At 41.1% G+C, this 21,444-nt stretch overlaps 1 protein-coding gene across 3 annotated transcripts in view; it reads left to right on the forward strand.

Annotated features, from left to right (window-relative positions):
• adamts14 (ADAM metallopeptidase with thrombospondin type 1 motif, 14) overlaps window positions 1–21,444 on the forward strand; it is a 120,852-nt gene that overhangs the window by 86,530 nt on the left and 12,878 nt on the right. For all 3 annotated transcript variants that reach the window (XM_078428534.1, XM_078428536.1, XM_078428537.1), the window contains 10 exons: window positions 4,518–4,661; window positions 5,757–5,889; window positions 7,934–8,047; window positions 10,519–10,667; window positions 14,877–15,052; window positions 16,148–16,281; window positions 16,627–16,750; window positions 19,490–19,570; window positions 19,991–20,154; window positions 21,111–21,276. In XM_078428534.1, the coding sequence (XP_078284660.1) occupies window positions 4,518–4,661; window positions 5,757–5,889; window positions 7,934–8,047; window positions 10,519–10,667; window positions 14,877–15,052; window positions 16,148–16,281; window positions 16,627–16,750; window positions 19,490–19,570; window positions 19,991–20,154; window positions 21,111–21,276 (1,385 nt within the window). The remainder of the gene's footprint in view (window positions 1–4,517; window positions 4,662–5,756; window positions 5,890–7,933; window positions 8,048–10,518; window positions 10,668–14,876; window positions 15,053–16,147; window positions 16,282–16,626; window positions 16,751–19,489; window positions 19,571–19,990; window positions 20,155–21,110; window positions 21,277–21,444) is intronic.

Consider the following 21,444-nt stretch of genomic DNA (forward strand, 5'->3'; position numbering starts at 1 on the left):
AGGCAGATAAGAGTTGATCTCGGCATCATGTAGTATAAGAAAATAACTGCAGATGCTGGTACAAATCGAAGGTATTTATTCACAAAATGCTGGAGTAACTCAGCAGGTCGGGCAGCATCTCGGGAGAGAAGGAATGGGTGACGTTTCGGGTCTGAAGAAGGGTCTCGACCCGAAACGTCACCCATTCCTTCTCTCCCGAGATGCTGCCCGACCTGCTGAGTTACTCCAGCACTTTGTGAATAAATACCTTCGATCTCGGCATCATGTTCAGCACAGATACTGTGGGCCAAACAGCCTATTGCTGTGCTAAACTGTTCTATGTTCTAAACTGGGGTGTGGCAATTTAGTACATAGAATATGTTTAAATTGAACTAAATATATCTGCTTTATTACCACATTTTTCTTATAATGTACAACTATGTTGCAAACAGTGGGTTGGAACATTAAAATGGGACCGTATTGATACTAGCTAGAATAATTAAAACAAAAAACAATTTTTTTAAAATGCCTTTTATTAGCCAAAGTCAAATCTGCTTTCTCATCATCTTTTCTTTACCAGTAATAGTAGCAATCAAATCAATATGAGAACAAGTGCAGTTGGTTACTATATCAATACTTTTTTCCATAACTGACAAGCAGAAAGTCAGGATACATATAGCAATGCCATTATGATAAACATAAGCGCCAGAACACACACTTTTAGCTGGTGTTAGTCTTCCATCTTGTATGACTTGGCTTGAGGACACTTGATTTTCTTACTCTTGCCTCCCTCCCTCTCCCCCTAAGTCTCTTGCAAGTCTCTGCCTTTCAACTACTGATATGGCCAATGTGCCATTTTGTACCCTTCATAGACTTGAGTTTATCAATAACTAGGCTGTGTGTATTATAAATTGTAAAATACACTGTCCAAATTACTCTTATTTTAGTAATCCCTGCAATCATATTCATTCTTACAACTCACAGATGTTCTGCAATAATTAGTTTTTCTGAGGAGTTTTGTTTTATTTTAATTTAGGCGCACCAGGTTATTATTGATGGACATAACTAGAGAAATGACAGTGCAGTTTTACCTCATTGCCATAGTTTACGCACAAATATATCGGGATGTGAATCTAATGTTGAAAAAAACACTATGCTGCATCAAATAATTTCTGACCTTTGTATTTTGTAGGAGTTTGTAGGATTTTTATAATGAATCATTATGAAACAGTTGTTAATGACTGTTTTAAAGCAGGGCTGTGGAGTCGATACCCAAAACACCCGACTCCGACTCCGACTCCTTGATTTCTTGTGCATCCAACTCCGACTCCAGCAGCACCAAAATTGCTCCGACTCCGACTCCGATTCCACAGCCCTGTTTTAAAGTCTTCTAGTGCAAACGTAGTCTCGCTATCATGAGCACCAAATGCCGTAGACCATGTTGAAGGAGATGCCTCAGCCCGTCCATGTGACCATTTTGCAGAGCCCTTGCATTTTGTCTGCAAAGGCTATCTTGAGCTTCAAGTTGCACGTCACTTCAATTCACCAACTTGTCTGTCCTCTGCCTTCTCCACTGCAAAGTGAGACCAAATGCAAATCAGAAGAACAGACCTCTAATTCCACTTGGGTGGCTTATATCCTTTCATATAAATGTTGAATTTTCCCATTCCACTCCTGTGCCAATTTCCCACTTTCACCGTGAAAAAAGAGTGTCTCCCTTTTTTTTCTGGATGTATCACCCTCCCCCATCTGCCCATCCCCCGCATAGCTACCTATTTTGGATATTTTGTCTCTTTGTTCACCTTTTGTATACCCTCCCACCTACTGCCATATGTCCATAATCCCTCCCTTTTCTAGTTCTACCTGTCAGCCTTGTCCCTGTCCTTCCCTCTTCCACACTAAGCTCCATTTGTTTATCATTATCCTCCCATTATCCTGCCTCATCTGGTTCCACCTACCAGTCTCAGTCTCACCCCTCCCTCTCACTTCTATGATGGCTATCTTCCGTTTACACTCTGTTCTGACGCACGGTTTTGACCCAAAATGCCGACCAAGCCCTTTTCTGCACAGATGTTGCTTGACCCACTGCTGTTTTATTTTGCTCAATTTCCAACATCTGCAGTCCAGTTTAATGGGCAGTGACCACAATGATAGCAGTGAAAGAGCACCATCTATTGGAGCTAATCATAAAAGCTTCTGTTTATTGCTGTTAAATACCCAAGGACCACAATAGTTGACCATCCTCAAAGTTGTTCACTGTTCAATAGGCAATAGACAATAGACAATAGGTGCAGAAGTAGGCCATTCGACCCTTTAAGCCAGCACCGCCATTCAATGTGATCATGGCTGATCATTCTCAATCAGTACCCCGTTCCTGCCTTCTCCCCATACCCCCTGACTCCGCTATCCTTAAGAGCTCTATCTAGCTCTCTCTTTAATGCATTCAGGGAATTGGCCTCCACTGCCTTCTGAGGCAGAGAATTCCACAGGCTCACAACTCTCTGACTGAAAAAGTTTTTCCTCATCTCTGTTCTAAATGGCCTACCCCTTATTCTTAAACTGTGGCCCCTTGTTCTGGACTCCCCCAACATTGGGAACATGTTTCCTGCCTCTAACGTGTCCAACCCCTTAATAATCTTATACGTTTCGATAAGATCTCCTCTCATCCTTCTAAATTCCAGTGTATACAAGCCTAGTCGCTTGGTTAGGTCATGTCAGATCTACTATCTCGATTTAATTTATCTATGTTGATCCAGATCCTTGAATTCACTACTGTAAGATCATAATGATATGGTTGAAGTGTGGAGCATATTCAAAGGGCCACATGGCCTGCTCCTGCTTGTCTTTTCTCTTTTCTTCAATTCCTTGATCCACACTCAACAAAAAGCAGCTTATTTGTTTTGAAAATAAATCACAATACTGCGGTTATATATCAAGATTGAAGATGTTATGTAAGGAGGGATGTGGCCGTTGAGAGTCTGTTGATTGGAGTCGCGTTTCAAGTCCCAGCTGAGCAATTGTGCTCTTTAAATTCTGTTAAGAATCTGAAATTTTAAACAGAATTAAAATATAGTTCCAGTAATGGTGACAATTATGCTGCTGGATTGCAGTTTAAAATCCCTTCAGGTTCCCTCAGTCAGGGATAAAAATCATCTGCCCATAACAATTCTGATCTGTATATTGCTCTTAACCGCTCATGAAATAGCTGAGTAAGCAAGGACTGAATCGTTAATGTGTACCGATTAGTTCAAATCCAAACAAAAGCAGTTGAAGAATGTGATTTAAATTCATACAGTTGAAATTAAAAGACTGGGGATTATTGGATTGTTGTTAGAAAAATCACAGGTTTGCCTATGAGTCAGAGAACCTAACAACATGGAAACCTGCCCTTTGGTCACTAACCATTAACACTGAGCATCAAGCACTCAACTTCACATCTACCTTGTTAAACCCCTTAAGAATTTTGCTTGCTCAATAGAATGTCTCGTTCAAGAGCATGCTAGTCTGTTTAATCTCATCCAGCAAAGGTTCAGTCCGATGAACCTGAGCTTTACTCCTTCAAGCCCGAGTCATCCAGCATGGAAACAGGACATCTGATCCATCACGACCACACTGACCACTAGACACCCATCGGTATTAATTCCATATACCAACATTTGGCCTAAACTTTCTATGCCCAGGTAATTTAAGTGCTTGTCTAGACACCTCTTAGCATTCTGCTTGCCTTACCCTCTCAAGCGGTGTATTCCAGGTATTTGCCAATCTCTGGGCGAAAAAGATCCCTCTCAGATCCCTTCTAAATATTTTACCCCTACCAAAAATATATGTCCTGGTTTGCTCTACCTCTGATGTGAGTAATAGGTTCCTGCAGAGCAAGTATATCCTCCTTTGTGTTTGGAGATCAGATCGTTGCTTAACATCACAAATGGTGTCTTACAAGGGTGCTTTATAATTGGAGCAATTCAACGTTTACCTCAGGCATGCCACAGAGAGCCAAAGTTACTCAATTCAGTCCGTGCTTACTCAACTTTTTAATGAGCAGTTCAGAGTAATGTATAGATGAAAATTGGTATGGGCAGATGATTTTTCTCCCTTACTGAAGGACCCTAAGGGAGTTTGAAACTGCAATGGATGTGAATTTGCCGTGAAATCGTGAGGCTCTGGAAAATAATATTTAAATGGGGAGTGATGATTTTTCTATGAACATCAGCTTAAAATGGAAGAGAATTAGAAAGGCACATCAGCACAGGGCCAGGTAAAGTGTGTTGATTCAATAAGAAGGCTTGAAGGATGGGACAGGACGGACATTAGTGGTGAGATTGTCAGATTTTGCTCTTTTGTTTTCTGCAAGGGGAGCACTAAAATTGGCAGGCCGGACGTCTGAAAATTGCGTTTGTGTCTCAAAGTAATGAAATGTTTTAAACTTCAAACAGAATGTTGTAACAATGCTCGAGTGCATGTCCATTGCATTAAACAATTTGATTGTGTCTTTTTGATTAAGTGGATTTCTGAAATGACTAGCGCATGCTTGCAAACAGTTTAGGAATGGAACATGACGGCCAAGGTAATCGCTGTGCTGATGAGACAAGTATGGGCAGCATCATGGCACCTCTGGTACAGGCTGCGTTCCATCGCTATCACTGGTCTCGTTGCAGCAAACAAGAGCTCAACCGCTATATAACGTAGGTGATCAAATTGCTCAATCATCTGTCCGATTCCAAACATTTTAATGGAAATTTGCCAATTAAGCATAGTAATTAAAATGTTGAAAAATTCTGGATCAATGTTATATGTGGCAAGTAATGCCTATGAAAAATAATATAGTGGTTATGGCTGAGAATAGTTCCCCCCCCCGCACAGTCCGTTGAGTACTCAGATCTAGACCAGAGATATATCACTAATTCCTGGGTCACCCATTGTTCAGAAATGATAGAGTTGGATGCCAAACATATCTCTGTTTGGTAGCTTGCGAACTCCATGCTGAGCCAACAGCAGTGTTTGTCATTGTATACGGACTGTTCCAGCTGCTACGGTCAGGCAAACGCCCCCGCTGTCACGCTGTGAAAACGGAGAGGATGAGACGGGGTTTCTTCCCACAGGCCATCAGGACTGTTAACTATTATAACTCCAGGGACTAAATTTTCTTTTCTGTATTTATTTTAATTTATATGCTGTTATTGTAATTTTTTTTGCACAATCCGCAGGCATTGCCACTTTTATTTCACTGCACATCGTGTATGTGTATGTGACAAATAAACTTGACTTAACTTGATTTATACAGGGCATATCACGTTTCAATGAAATTCTGGTAATAAACATCTGTAAAAATGCTATTTGGACAGTATAGTCTTCCCAGTGCAGATTGGGACATGTACCAGATATGTGAACTAGTTTTCATCATTCTGTGGCAGCCCCTTACCTGCACTGCCTTGCCACCCCTTTCACCAACTTGCCCATCTCCACCCAGGCTCCTTACTCTGAAACTGCCGTACCACAGGTCCCAGTCACATAATCCCCCCCACTGAAATTCCATCAGTGACAGCACATGACATAAGAATTGGGCTCGGATTGGTAGAACAATGCAGCAGCACTAACTCTGCCACCACCATCTAACCACCCCAATGGTTAGGTTTTAGATTGTTTTAGCTCGGAGCAAGTACACACCTGATGGAATGAGTGACATCCTACAGTGTTAAATATTATTCTGTGTTTTACTAGAAATGTCCAAGTATAGATTAGTTCCTTGTTTGTAACATTTTCCTCGTGATTGTTGTCAGTTCCTATGATTGCCTACTGGATGATCCATTTGAACATAACTGGCCAACATTGCCAGAACTTCCAGGAATCAGTTACTCAATGGATGAGCAGTGCCGCTTTGATTTTGGAGTGGGCTACCAAATGTGTACAGCAGTAAGTGTCCCTTTGTTTCTTAGCTTAATTACACACCTCTCTGCCTTTCTTTCAAACCCATGTAAAACAAATAATAAAGGATTCAGAATCTTTTTCCTTGATGTTTTTTGACAATTTTTGATTTTTGTACCATACTGGTTTATTAAATCTGGTTTGATTTTTGTACCATACGGTTGTATTTACATCTGGTTTATTAAATCTTGTTTGGGTCTCAGTGGTCTACCTAATTTTTAATCCCGTCACAGGCTAGGTGGTATGAAGGCCTGAGAAAGGATCTGGACAGGAGTAACTAAACTGATCGCGGTTTTAAAATAACTTACTTGGCTCAATATCATTCGCAAAGTGGGTCTTCCTACTTCGGAAGAAAAGACTGGAGATTTGATTGGGATTTTAAATAATGTACGTGTCAGTCTGTGTCAACTTTGATTTGCATTAGTTAGAACAAAGGATGTGAGTTTAATTTATATAAGTTTGGTTAGGTTAGGTGAGCTAGGTTAGAGGTCAGGATGTTCTTCCTCTCACAGAGGATTATTGGCATCTAGAGTAAGTAGCTCAAACAATTGGTGCGGGTTCACTGCATGTGTTTAAAAAAGAGCTGAGCTGTCTGGGCTGAGGTGGTGTATACACGTATACAATATTTGGGGCTATGCTTTAAGGTAATGGTGACCTTATTGAACTTGTTTAGAATTAATTTTCAGAATTAGTTAAATATTTCCCAGATTCTCCCCCTAAACCTCCACCAAAAACATTGGCCCCAAATTGAATTTTGTTTTGTTATCTTTCCCAGGAGATTATATTGTTGGCGCTGTATAGAAGCTTTTTTTTTTGTTTCCGACACTTGCTTATAACGGCACTGTTTATTTGTGACTGGTGAACCAATCTGCCTTTTTCCTTCCATTATTTTCATGTTCATAAGTGATAGGAGCAGGATTAGGCCATTCGGCCCATCAAGTCTACGCCATTCAATCATGGCTGATCTATCTCTCCCTCCTAACCCCATTCTCCTGCCTTCTCCCCATAACCCCAGACACCTGAACTAATCAAGATTCTATCTATCTCTGCCTTAAAAATATCCATTGATTTGGCCTCCAAAGCCTTCTGCGGCAATGAAAGACATGGCAGATGCAGTTTAATGTGGATAAGTGTGAGGTTATCCACTTTGGTGGTAAGAATAGGAAGGCAGATTATTATCTGAATGATGTCAAGTTAGGAAAAGGGGACGTACAACTGGATCTGGGTGTCCTAGTGCATCAGTCACTGAAAGGAAGCATGCAGGTACAGCAGGCAGTGAAGAAAGCAAATGGAATGTTGGCCTTCATAACAAGAGGAGTTGAGTATAGGAGCAAAGAGGTCCTTCTGCAGTTGTACAGGGCCCTGGTGAGACCGCACCTGGAGTACTGTGTGCAGTTTTGGTCTCCAAATTTGAGGAAGGATATTCTTGCTATTGAGGGCGTGCAGCATAGATTTACTAGGTTAATTCCCGGAATGGCAGGACTGTCATATGTTGAAAGACTGGAGCGACTAGGCTTGTATACACTGGAATTTAGAAGGATGAGAGGGGATCTTATAGAAACATATAAGATTATTAAGGGGTTGGACACGTTAGAGGCAGGAAACATGTTCCCAATGTTGGGGGAGTCCAGATGCAGGAGCCACAGTTTAAGAATAAGGGTAGGCCATTTAGAACGGAGATGAGGAAAAACTTTTTCAGTCAGAGAGTTGTGAATCTGTGGAATTCTCTGCCTCAAAAGGCAGTGGAGGCCAATTCTCTGAATGCATTCAAGAGACAGCTAGATAGAGCTCTTAAAGATAGCGGAGTCAGGGGGTATGGGGAGAAGGCAGGAAAGGGGTACTGATTGAGAATGATCAGCCATGATCACATTGAATGGTGGTGCTGGCTCGAAGGGCCGAATGGCCTACTCCTGCACCTATTGTCTATTGTCTATAAGACCACAGATTCACCACCCTCTGTTGTCTGCACTATGATTAGCATCATTGAAGATATCACAGGCTTACATGTGCCATTTGTTTGACCTGATTGCAGTTTCGAAGCTTCGATCCCTGCAAGCAGTTGTGGTGCAGCCATCCTGATAATCCTTACTTCTGCAAAACTAAAAAAGGCCCTCCACTAGATGGGACAGAATGTTCTCCAGGAAAGGTAAGCCACCAATCTACTATCAACAAGAAATGGTGTGCTCTAAGATTGCTGTAAGTGCCGTTTGATAAGTTATCATGTTATTATATTCAACAATCAAATTATTTGGCAATCTTCCTATGCTTGAGGTGGTTAGTACTTATTAGCCCGTGTTTCTGTGTGAAAGAAGCATGGAGATGAAGAGAAAGTTGGATTTTTAATAAAGAAAAATGAAAATGTAAACTAGGTATTCACTTTGACATCAATTGAAATATGAAAGTTTATTGTCTTTTGTTTTGCTCAGGGCATGCTCGGAAGATATTTCTATGTGTAATAGATTAGGACAGGAACTGGGGTAGATTCCAGTAGCCCAAGGTCTTTGTGTCAAAGATAATTACAAGTAAAGTTTTTGAGGTTAAGAATAAGCATTCTGAAAGTATTTTCCACTAAACTTATGCCTGTCCTATCCAAAAGATACTGTTTGCCAGCCAAATGCAGGCTTCCAGTAAAGAGTTACAGCATAATGAGACTCAGGGGAATAGCAAGACCTGGATACCACTGAAGAAGAAAATATTCTATTCAACAAAGCCCTCTATAAAAGCTCCAATATTTAGCTTTAAACAAATGCTGTACCAAATTCTTAACTGTAGCTAACCTACGCTGCATCCTGTTCCCTGAATCCACTCTGTGATGTTCACCAGGCACAAGTACCGTGAGGTACAAGTACAATGAAAACTTTACTTGCAGCAGCATCACAGGCATACAGACACAACAAAACACAAACATATAAATCATACAAGACAATGAAAAGGAAAAAGGCTGCAAAAACAAAACATTGCTGCAAAAACACAATTAGAAAACAAGTCAATGGTAGTGCAAGAGGTGGTCCACAATGTTCCAACATTGAGATAGGATTAGGTTGTGGAGGTTGCTTCAAGATCCTGATGGTTGCAGGATAGTATCCATCCCTGAACCTGGTGGTGCAGGACCTCGTCCTTCTGTATCTCCTGCCAAATGGTACCAACAAAACGAGGGCGTGATCCAGATGGTGAGGATCCTTGCTGATGCATGTACCACCTGTAGGCAACACCTCGTTGATGTTTTCAATGGTGGCGATGGCTGTGCCTTTGATGGATTGGGCTGAGTCCACTGCTCTCTTCATCCTCCAATATGCCTGTGTTTTGGAATTGCCATAGCAGGCAATGATGCAACCAGTGAATTTGCCCAAGATATGATAAATTAGCAATGACATCCCACCCCTCTATCCGACAACTAATTTTAAGACAATTGTCTGAACTATGTGATACTCCACCAGGGTTACTGATTGGGTTTGATTTCCTCTCTGCCATATGATATCAGTAAAATCTAAGATGGCGTCCAACCCGGGTGACTCTTTGTGTTCTAGTCACGCAATCATTCATTGCAATCTTTCCACTCTTTTAAATTTTCTTACTTTAACAATGCTTACGTTATCCCCTTTATCATGTATCTGTACACCATGGATTGTAATCATGTATTGTCTTTCCTCTGACTGGTTAGCACGCAACAAAAGCTTTTCACTGTACCTCGGTACATGTGACAATAAACTAAACTCTAAAGTGATTTTGGATGCTTAGTTCCAGAGTTTCTGTCTGAAATTCAACAGTTCTCTTCACATGGTTCATTTATTCATTTAGTTCTTACATTTCCAGCATTTTAATTATTACCCTTCATTAACATATGAAAAAGAAGCATATTTTCAGTTTAAGAAAATAACTGCAGATGCTGGTACAAATCGAAGGTATTTATTCACAAAATGCTCGAGTAACTCAGCAGGTCAGGCAGCATCTCAGGAGAGAGGGAATGGGTGACGTTTCGGGTCGAGACCCTTCTTCAGACTGATGTCAGGGGGGCGGGACAAAGGAAGGGGGGCGGGACAAAGGGAGGTAGTTTGGTCCCCTGCACCTACTTGACCATTCGATAAGATGATGGCAGATCTTTTAAATTAGGTAGTTTTAAGATTTCTAATGATGAAAGGTATCAGCGATTCAGTTTTCTGAGTTACCAAGTATTTGATGAATCAAAGGTCATTTTATTAGATGCAAATAATAGTTTTACTTTGTATTCTCTTCTCCGTTGGCTCCATATGAAGAGGGTTAATAAGTCCAAACGCAGTTAATCCAAATCATGGAGAACTATTTTCAATCTGATATAAATGGATGGAAAATTATTAATACTACAATTTGGGAGTAATTTATAATCTACACCTATTTTAGTGACGGTAATATGTAGCCAGACAAAATAGGAACGATGAGGTAACTCCACTGGTGTGGTTTAAGGCTGTTTTCTGAGTAAATTTGTTTTCTATAGTTAGGAGTCATATCATCTCCTTCATCTCCATCTACTTGCCAATAAATATTCAATTTCTTAAATTGCATCCTGTTGCATTGCAATAGGGTTAATCCAAAATACTTATCAGCAAATTGTGAAGGTGATTAACCATTTCTACTTTCCAGTGGTGTTTCAAAGGTCACTGTATTTGGAAGAGTTCAGATCAGTTGTACAGTCAGGATGGAAACTGGAGTCCCTGGACAAAGTTTGGAACGTGCTCAAGGACTTGTGGTGGTGGAGTGCGCTTCCATAGTAGACAGTGCAGCAATCCTTTGTAAGTTTGTGACAGCTGTCACACTTGATTGCACGTTCAGCTCTTTCGCAGGCATGATTTACAATGTGGAACTATCTTAGCAGCGGTAGAGTTGCTGCCTTACAGCTCTTACAGCACCAGAGACACCGGCTCGATCCCGACTGTAGGTGCTGTCTGTACGGAGTTTGTACGTTCTCCCCGTGACCGTGTAGGTTTTCTCTGAGATCTTCAGTTTCCTCCAAAACTCCAAAGACGTACAGGTTTGTAGGTTAATTGGCTTGGTATAAATGTAAATTGTTCCTGGTGTGAGCAGGATATGGTTAATGTGTGAGAATCGCTGGTCGGTGTGGACTCGGTGGGCTGAAAGGCCTGTTTCCACACTGTATCTCTAAACTAAACTATACTAAAGCATGCGTTTTGACACGCTGTTAAGTGATGTCCATTCCACCCTGCAAATTTATATTCGAGACATTTATTAAGATCATCTTCCTCCACACTGTCAGCAAAATGATATTATTTTACCACATTTCTCAGAGCTGTCTCCGATTCATCTTATGCCTTAATGGACTTTGAAATTTAGTGACTGCACTCACCAAGATCCCACAAATCATCTCCGATGAAGCTGATTCAGAGAGCTACAGTATGTTGGGGATCTAACATATCTCTGAATCTGCTCCCCATTCTTCTTACAATGGTGAATCTCAATATCAATAATTTATTTGTCATTCAAACATATAAGTATACATTTGACCGAAATGTCATTCCTCACGGGGCTGAGGTACAAAGTGCATAGTGGTTGATATTGATGTAAGGTTCCAGTGCAGTACGTGTGTGTGTTTTAGGTGAGGTGGGTGTGTGCGTTGGGGGGCAGCAGGGTGTAATAATCTAAATACACATAAGGCAATACGATGGCCTCCATCTTGTACTGGGGCCATAGGACAAATATATTATTTTACATGTGTGTTCACAGGCGTCTTTGCATACCAATGTACTGAAAAGATTCTTGAATTCATTGTTTTCTGAATAAGGAAGGAGTGCTTTCGACTGAGATAATTTGATTAGGCGTTATGGCTGGTAAACGATAGGATATACTCCAATTGATAAGGGAGTTGTTTTTGAAAATAATAATACTTTTTCACCATAATTATCATAAGAACCATAATAAATACATTGAATTCCAGATTCACTACATTTTCTACCAATATACATTAAATTGTACATCTTTTCCCAACAAGAATAAGGAGTTCATTTTTAGTTATTAATTTTTAAAGTTAAAAAAAAATTAAATGCAGCGCAGTCAACATGCCTAGTCATATGTTCTTTACCCCTTCCCTCTAGCGTTGAAATCAACAGTTCTTACCACCATCGGTCTTCCCCAACTGATGGCAGGTTCTGGTCCAAAGAACTGTTTGTAATTTGAACAGTTTGCAAGGTGGAAATGTTTCTATGAAAGGAGTCACTACACTGCAAAAGATGTCTGTAGCCCGGCAGCAGCCAACAAATCAACCCCGCTGGTCTCCCAAAAGCTCGTTCATACGTGTGGGTTGTACATAAACCGGTCCTCCACACACTGGGGAGGGCACTGTCACTGAGGTACTGCCACATTTAATGCATTAGATAAAATGACTGGGTATGCGTATTTGGTCGGCACACCCGACATGGCATCTCAATAGACAATAGACAATAGGTGCAGGAGGAGGCCATTCGGCCCTTCGAGCCAGCACCGCCATTCAATGTGATCATGGCTGATCATTCTCAATCAGTACCCCGTTCCTGCCTTCTCCCCATACCCCCTGACTCCGCTATCCTTAAGAGCTCTATCTAGCTCTCTCTTGAGTGCGTTCAGAGAATTGGCCTCCACTGCCTTCTGAGGCAGAGAATTCCACAGATTCACAACTCTCTGACTGAAAAAGTTTTTCCTCATCTCAGTTCTAAATGGCCTACCCCTTATTCTTAAACTGTGGCTCCTTGTTCTGGACTCCCCCAACATTGGGAACATGTTTCCTGCCTCGAACGTGTCCAACCCCTTAATAATCTTATACGTTTCGATAAGATCTCCTCTCATCCTTCTAAATTCCAGTGTATACAAGCCTAGTCGCTCCAGTCTTTCAACATATGATAGCCCCGCCATCTCTCCTCCATGGATCCCTCCAATCCATCATACATCTTCTTTGCCATACTAAGTAGCTAGGTTGTTAATAAACATAGCACAAAAAGTAAGGAAATTTGTGTTTGGTAGATTATTTCTTTGTTGTAACAATGCTTCTTGGCAATAAATCTTATACTGTTGGAAAGCCTGTTTATTTCCCTTTTAAATGGTGCCACATTTGTAAGGAACATGCATTTGTGGGATGAGCAGCAGAGCTGAGTATGTGGGTTGCGCCCATGAAAAATCTGCCAAATCTTCTCTGCCAATGCCAAACAACTTATTCTGCCATTGACTCTTGTTCGATGTTGTTTGGTGGATTGGATGATTGAAGTCTGAAGAAACAAGACATATTGGCAATTTAACAATTTATTCATTTAATAAACAGGAGCCTCAGTAGCGTGTGGAAGAACCATACACAGCCACAACAGCCTGGCACCTCCTCCTCATGCTGGTCACCAGCCTGGTCACACACTGTTGTGGGATGGCATCCCATTCTACAACCAGCATTTGTCGCAAGTCAGCCAACGTGGTTGTGTTGGTCACTCTGGCACGAACAGCATGCCCAAGCTGATCCCACAAGTGTTCAATGGGGTTGAGGTCAGGACGGCTGGCAGGCCATTCCATCCTCTCCACTCCCAAATTCTGGAGGTAGTCTCTGAGAAACCCTGCTCTGTGGGGGCGAGCATTGTCATCTTGGAGGATAGAGTTCGGTCCCAGACTGTGGAGATATGGGATTGCCACTGGGTGCAGAATCTCATCTCGATATCTCTCTGCATTGAGATTGCCTCCAATGATGACAAGCCTCGTTTTTCCAGTGAGGGAGATGCCGCCCCACACCATCACACTGCCTCCACCAAAAGATGTTACTCTATCGGTGCAGCAATCAGCATAGCGTTCTCCGCGTCTTCTCCACACTTTGACCCTATGATCCAACTGCCGTAGGCAGAATCTGGACTCATCGCTGAACATAACGTTCCTCCACATGTTCAGGTTCCAGTGCACGTGTTGCCGACACCAGCGCAAACGGGCCTGACGGTGAAGGGCAGTCATGGCAGGCCTCCTGGCAGCCCTATGAGACCGGAGATCGGCTGCGTGCAGTCTGTTCCGAATTGTCTGGGCAGAGAGCCGTCGGCCATATTGTCCTGCAAACCTTGACTGCAAATCTGTAGAAGACAGCCTACGGTTCCTAAGTGCTGACAGGGTGAGGAAACGGTCTTCTTCGGGTGTCGTCTTCTTGGGACGCCCACTTCGCGGCCTGTCTCTGACATTCCCCGTTATATGGAACTTGGCCTTCACTTTGGAGATGGTACTAGGGCTCACTCCAAATAATGCCGCAACTTGGTTTTGCGGAACACCAGCTTGAAGTTGCCCTATCGCATGGGCCCTATCCAGATCAGTCAAACGTGGCATGCCGATTCTTGGAGCAGACGCCTACTGTAGCAGGGCCCATACTCACAGATGCTGCCAATCAGGTGCCAATCAGGCACCTGATTGTCAGCACCTGGGGGTACCAGAAGTTCAAAACAAGAGTCAATAGCAACAGCAGAATAAGCTGTTTGGCATTGGCAGAGAAGATTTGGCAGATTTTTCATGGGCGCAACCCACATACTCAGCTCTGCTGCTCATCCCACAAATGCATGTTCCTTACAAATGTGGCACCATTTAAAAGGGAAATAAACAGGCTTTCCAACGGTATAAGATTTATTGCCAAGAAGCATTGTTACAACAAAGAAATAATCTACCAAACACAAATGTCCTTACTTTTTGTGCTATGTTTAGTACAGCTTCAATTGTCAGTAATTGGAATATTACTGTGTTCTAAACTACTGAACTTTCAACATAGCTATCAAGAAAGCTTCACGAACTATCAAGGCTTATACCCTTTGTTCTAACGATTGCGAGATAAAATAATAAACTGTGGATGGCTCGATTGTAATCATGTATTGTCTTTCTGCTGATTGATTAGCACGCCGCAAAAGCTTATCGCTGTACCCATTGGTACATGCGACAATAAACTGAACTAAAAATCTTAAACTGAAGAATATGTATCCTGTCGCTGACTGCCGTTTACCATTCTGCAGCCCTGCCTATGGTGGCCGAGACTGCATTGGCCCTGCTTATGAGTATAAGATCTGCAATTCTGAAGATTGCTCCGGGGATTTTAAAGATTTTCGGGCTCAGCAGTGTCAACAAAGAAACTCATATTATCTTCACCAAAACGTTAAACATACCTGGCTCCCTTATGAGCATGAAAATGGTGAGTTGGTCCTTGATACTCTACTTAGTTACTGCTTTCACAAATATTGAACACTGGTATATTGATTTTTGTGGATGAACTATGACTTCATGGTGCTACTGATGAGCTAACGACTGCAATCATATCTAGCAAGTTCAAGGGCACCTTGTACACTCTGGCCACAGTAAAGTAAGTGGACAGAGAATCGACTAGCTCACACATCAACAACCAAAATTGCTGCTTTGATATAAGCTATACAGCAAGTATCTTGGTAAAACAGATTTCCGTGAATCATACTGTAAAATGTTAATGGTGTTGGAAAGGGTTATGAGATCATTGTTAGTTATATGGTCTCAGGACAAATGGCCTCCACTTTAATTTTTTTTTGGTCTACAGTTGTAAACAATTTGGACAAGTTATCCATCATGACTCTTCCATTTCTCCTGTCCTATTAAATAAAAGATAATTTCTCAGATACTGAGCAAGCAGCCCTTTCTCAAGGCTTTTCCTGCTGCAGGTTGACGCATATGTTTCTGGCTGACCAACATTTTAACTTCCCAGGCTTCATTCTGTCCAGTGCATCATCTGTAATGGTGATAACGTTGAGGATTTTAATGTGTGGCATCAACATTATTTTAATGTGTGTCGCCCCCTCAGATCACCATTCTATACTCTCTGACCAGTATTGCTGCCATTATAGCTTCAAATTGTGTTCTTCCAAAATGATAAAAGGAAATATACTTTTATTTCACAAAATGCTGGAGTAACTCAGCAGGTCAGGCAGCATCTCAGGAGAGAAGGAATGGGTGACGTTTCGGGTCTCGACGATAAACGTCACCCATTCCTTCTCTACTGAGATGCTGCCTGACCTGCTGAGTTACTCCAGCATTTTGTGAAATAAATACTTTCGATTTGTACCAGCATCTGCAGTTATTTTCTTACAAGGAAATATACTAATTGAAATTTTAAAATGTCTGGGAGTGAATAACGGATGAAACCAAACCTTTATGGTTTGGGTACTTCTAACCCTGTTGTGTTTTGTTTTCAGGGCTTTAATTTCCCCCTTTAGCCTGTATAAACTTCCACTATTTTTCTTTTCCTATCAACAAATGCTAGAGGCTCATAAATGTGAACTGATTTGCCAGTCCAAGGAAACAGGAGAGGTGGTGTTCATGAATCAGGTTGTACACGATGGCACCCGCTGCAGCTACAAGGATCCCTTCAATCTGTGCGCTCGAGGAGAATGTGTGGTGAGTGCTTTTCCCTGTTCCTTTTTCCTTCGCTCCTATGATTCTGAACTCATCCACTAGCTTATAGAATTCCCAATCTAAACTACCCCGACTTGAAATGATCCCTGGAATACAGCCATATCTTCGACCAAGCTTTTGATTACCATTCCTAACATCTCAATGTGGCACAATGATTTGCTGTTTCAAAGGAATTGTGCACATTTTTGATATCATGTGTTTATGAAGTAAAGGATTCATCGTGATCATTTTATTTTTAATTCTAATATCTACAATCTTGTTTTTAATTCTTATCTTTTTTGGTAAGGGATGAAAATTAACAATGTAGCACATTGTTTTCTTTTGAAGCTTGTAGGCTGTGACAAAGAAGTAGCATCTTTTAAGCTGGAAGATAAATGTGGTGTCTGTGGTGGCGATAATGCACATTGTCGAACTGTTAAAGGGACCATTGTCAAGACAACCAAACAAATCGGTAAGTTATGTACATGGGCATCATGTATAGTCCAGCAAAGTAGCCTGTTTTAAGAAACTTTTGTTCAAGTCTTTAAGTGCATTCATTATTTTCAATTAATATGTAGAGCCAATCTCTTTCCTGTGTTCCTTGCATATTTGTAGCGCCACACTACTCTTAAACTAAAAATATTGAATTTGGGAATATGGGCAATTTGGAAGCAATATTTCCAAACATGCAAGATAAATCTTTAGCAACTTCATAAACTTGGAAAAATCAGTCCACGATCTTTAGCTGATACTAAGATCTTTACATAACGTTACACATTGTGACAGGACAATGTATCCTCCCACATTCCAAAGACGTACAGGTTTGTAGGTTAATTGACTGGGTAAATGTAAAAATTGTCCCTAGTGTGTGTAGGATAGTGATAGTGTGCGGGGATCGCTGGGCGGCGCGGACTCGGTGGGCCGAATGGCCTGTTTCCGCGCTGTATCTCTAAATCTAAATCTAAAAGGACAGTGATGCTGCTGAAATATTAGAAGTCCTAAAGAATTTGTTCCTTCATTTTCCTTCAGTACACACTGCTTTACACTCACACCTTCAGAAAAGTTGCCAGTACGATTTGGTTTGATGCCTCATCTCTAATTCGCATCACACAAATATTGAATTTGTGCATTACTTTTAATGCAGTATTCATTTAAACTACTTGAATGTATGAATGAATGGGAGATGACAAGAGACATGGTCAAATAAATAGTTTGTGAAGAATCTTTTGATGTTGTAGAGATAATTAGTAGGCTGGAGGAATTTGGGAAGAGAATTCCACAGTATAGGGATGTCGGAATCTGCTAGCACTGGGAGGACAGATAGTTTGCAGGCATTCAATAGACAATAGACAATAGGTGCAGGAGTAGGCCATTCGGCCCTTCGAGCCAGCACCGCCATTCAATGTGATCATGGCTGATCATTCTCAATCAGTACCCCATTCCTGCCTTCTCCCCATACCCCCTGACTTCACTATCATTAAGAGCTCTATCTAGCTCTCTTGTAAGAAATTGTAAGAAATGCTGGAACATAGCTGGGATGTGGTTCATTTAGCCCCTCAACTTTTTTTTGTCTTCATCCGTTAAAATTATATTGGGCATGTGCTTCAATTCCATTTACTTGCTTGATATTCTTAGTCCTCTTAATCTTGGAAATTTCAATTGACTGGCCTATTGGTGAGTAATTTTCAAAATATTTCCCTTTGGTCAAAGGCTGCTTTACAATTTTGCTCTTAAACTGCTCAACTGTCATTTTATAGTCTTGGTTCTCCCACTGGACTTCATTTTAATCTCGGTGATAGGAAACCGTGAGATGAGGTAACCATAATTTTTTTTAAATAACCATGTGGAGAAGTTTGAATTATTAAAAGAGAATCAGCACCCATTTGTGAAAAACGAATTGACATTTTGGATGAGATAACTGATAAAATAATCAACGAAAACGCAGAAAATGTAATTTTCTTCAAGCAAAGTCGTCCCAATATTTGGAGAATACTTGGAACTTAGAGGTCAAATATGAAAGGTCTCTCCAAATGGATATTCTTTAAAAATTCTGGTTACCTTCCTAAAGATTCCCCACCACCAAAATTAAAATGGATTCTGGAGAACCAAGAATATAAAATGACATCATTAATCATACCTAATTAATCATCAAATAGCTGGATGCACAAGGAAACAAATAACAGGCATTAAACAGTTTCAGTTTGCATCTGACTTTTAAGTTAAATCAAGCTGCATTTATTGTCAGGATGTACAGGGCCTTGGTGAGACCCTGTGTGCAGTTTTGGTCTCCAAATTTGAGGAAGGACATTCTTGCTATTGAGGGAGTGCAGTTTAGGTTCACAAGGTTAATTCCCGGGATGGCGGGACTGTCACATGTTGAAAGAATGGAGCGACTGGGCTTGTATACACTGGAATTTAGAAGGATGAGAGGAGATCTTATTGAAACATATGAGCTTATTAAGGGATTGGACATGCTAGAGGCAGGAAACATGTTCCCGATGTTGGGGGAGTCCAGAACCAGGGGCCACCGTTTAAGAATAAGGGGTAGGCCATTTAGAATGGAGATGAGGAAAAACTTTTTCACCCAGAGAGTCGTGAATCTGTGGAATTCGCTGCCTCAGAAGGCAATGGAGGCCGATTCTCTGGATGCTTTCAAGAGTCAGATGGAGCTCTTAAAGATAGCGGAATCAGGGGATATGGGGAGAAGGCAGGAACGGGGTACTGATTGTAGATGATCAGCCATGATCACAGTGAATGGTGGTGCTGGCTCAAAGGGCCGAATGGCCTACTCCTGCACCTATTGTCTATTGTCAGGAAAGAACTGCAGATGCTGGTTTAAACTGAAGGTAGACACAAAATGCTGGAGTAACTCAGCGGGACAGGCAGCATCTCTGGAGAGACGGTTTGATGGAAGGTCTGAAGAAGGGTCTTGACCCGAAACGTCACCCATTCCATCTTTCCAGAGATGCTGCCTGTCCCGCTGAGTTACTCTAGCATTTTGTGTCTATCGTGTATTTATTGTCATCTCCACAAGCATAGTGAGAGACATATACAATGAAAATTTAACATTCCATAATCATCTAACAATTTGTTGTTATAATATTATTTTTAAATGATTTAAAACAGTACAGTTTAGCAATATATTGTAGCTTTTACAGCATACAAATGAAACAAGCAGAATAAATGAATTGTGATATTTCATATTCTTCAGGGATGTTCAAAATGTTTGAAATACCAGCTGGAGCGAGACAAATTCAAATAGAAGAAACAGAACCATCTACAAATCTAATTTGTAAGTTTTTCCCTGGATCTAGTAAATTATCAATATTTGAGTCTGTAAATTGTTTTTGCGTATCAGGTAAAGCTTGAAATAAACATCTGTGAAGATATGTGTGGGAAGGCACTGCAGATGCTGGTTTAGACTGAAGCTGGAGTAACTCAGCGGGTCAGACAGCATCTCTGGAGAAAAGGAATAGGTAATGTTTGGGGTCAAGACCCTTCATCAGACCTGAAAGTCTGAGGAAGGGTCTTGACCCGAAACATCACCTATTCCTTTTCACCACCAGCGAAGATATGTTAGCTTAGAAGGTAATTTGGTGGTATTCCACCAGAATTCATGGTAGCTGTCTCATTACCTATCAGTTAAACTGTCATTCTTTAATATTGTAAAATAAATTATATTAAGCAATTAATAGTTATTTCTTTTTAACAGCTGTGAAGATTCAAGGAACTGATAATTTCATCCTCAATGCCAAAGGTGAAAATTCAAAACCAAAGATATTTATCGAAATGGGTCTGGAATGGGAGTACTCGATAGAAAGTGACAAGGAAATACTTAAATCCAGTGGTCCACTACATGCCAGCATAATTATTTATGTAAGCAATGCAATATTAAGTTTGCAATTTAAAAAATATATACTTATTTCCTTCTCCCCTTTGAATGCTCTAACTCATTCTAATTTTTCTTATTTCAACCCAATAGCCAATTTATGCAATGAGCAGGAAAGCTAGTCAAAACTGGGGTTATTATCTAACTAGAAATTTATATAAAGTTTATTTCTTTGCCTTTACTTGGAAACACTAGAAACCTGCCCTCTTATGCACGGCATGAACCTTGCTTTATAACACCATTTTGCACACCTAATTCAAACTACGCCCTCCTTAACACTTCAGTGAAACAAATAAATTGCCTTGATCACCCATACTGGTCTATCACACCTAACCCCCCCAATCACATTCCTAACGCACTGAATTGGTTTCTCCTGACCCCCAATTTCTAACACAGCCATGTGATTCTCTGATTCCATGTCCCTACCTTCCCCATCCACCTTTAACCTGAAGACTAACAGCAAATCCCTGATTCACAGCTGCCAACCAAATTGTTCCCCAGCTCATGCCCTTCATTGTCAATGCCTGGCTTCATTCGTTGCCAATGTACCAAACCTGGACCAGGCTCCAGATGTACCCATTTTCCGTGAAGGAGGGTCCCGACATGAAACGTCACCGATCCATGTTCTTCAGGGAAACTGCCTAACCTGCTGAGTTACTCCAGAACTTTGTAAACCACTATCCTTATTTCTCCATTTTCCATGGTGTTAGCTGCATGGAGCAACATGTGAAGTTAAGACTGTAAAGCTGATGTACACAAGCCTGATACCTTAGGCCTCGGGTGCTTTTGATGTTTGAAACACAGGCCCACAACCAAAATGGTAGTTGGTAGACTGTTCTGTAAATGACCGACACAACCCAGAGAACACCAAGGAGATTCTTAGCCACTGTGTTGTGTATTTATTGAAGCTTGTTTAAATGGGAGAGGATTTCTCTTATTTCAGATTAACCCACAAGGTGAAGATGCTAAATCCAATTTGATGTACAAATATGTTATTCACGAAGATCTACTTCCTGTGATTGGCAACAACAACGTACTCCTGGAAGAGACTGAAAGTTACGAGTGGGCTTTAAAGAGTTGGTCCCAATGTTCGAAAGCCTGTGGAGGAGGTCAGTTATCAATGGCCTTTAACGTCACGATGCTGCATGTTCAATAATGTACTATATGTAATTCCACGTAACTGTGAACAGACGTGACTCGTTTAGGGTAACAGACCCCAATCATCTTACCGAGCAGGAGAAATGTTTGTTTTGAGTATAAACACTCCCCAGGTTACG

This window comes from Rhinoraja longicauda, chromosome 35 (genome assembly GCF_053455715.1).
Source record: "Rhinoraja longicauda isolate Sanriku21f chromosome 35, sRhiLon1.1, whole genome shotgun sequence".
In the NCBI taxonomy this organism is placed as follows: domain Eukaryota; kingdom Metazoa; phylum Chordata; class Chondrichthyes; order Rajiformes; family Arhynchobatidae; genus Rhinoraja; species Rhinoraja longicauda.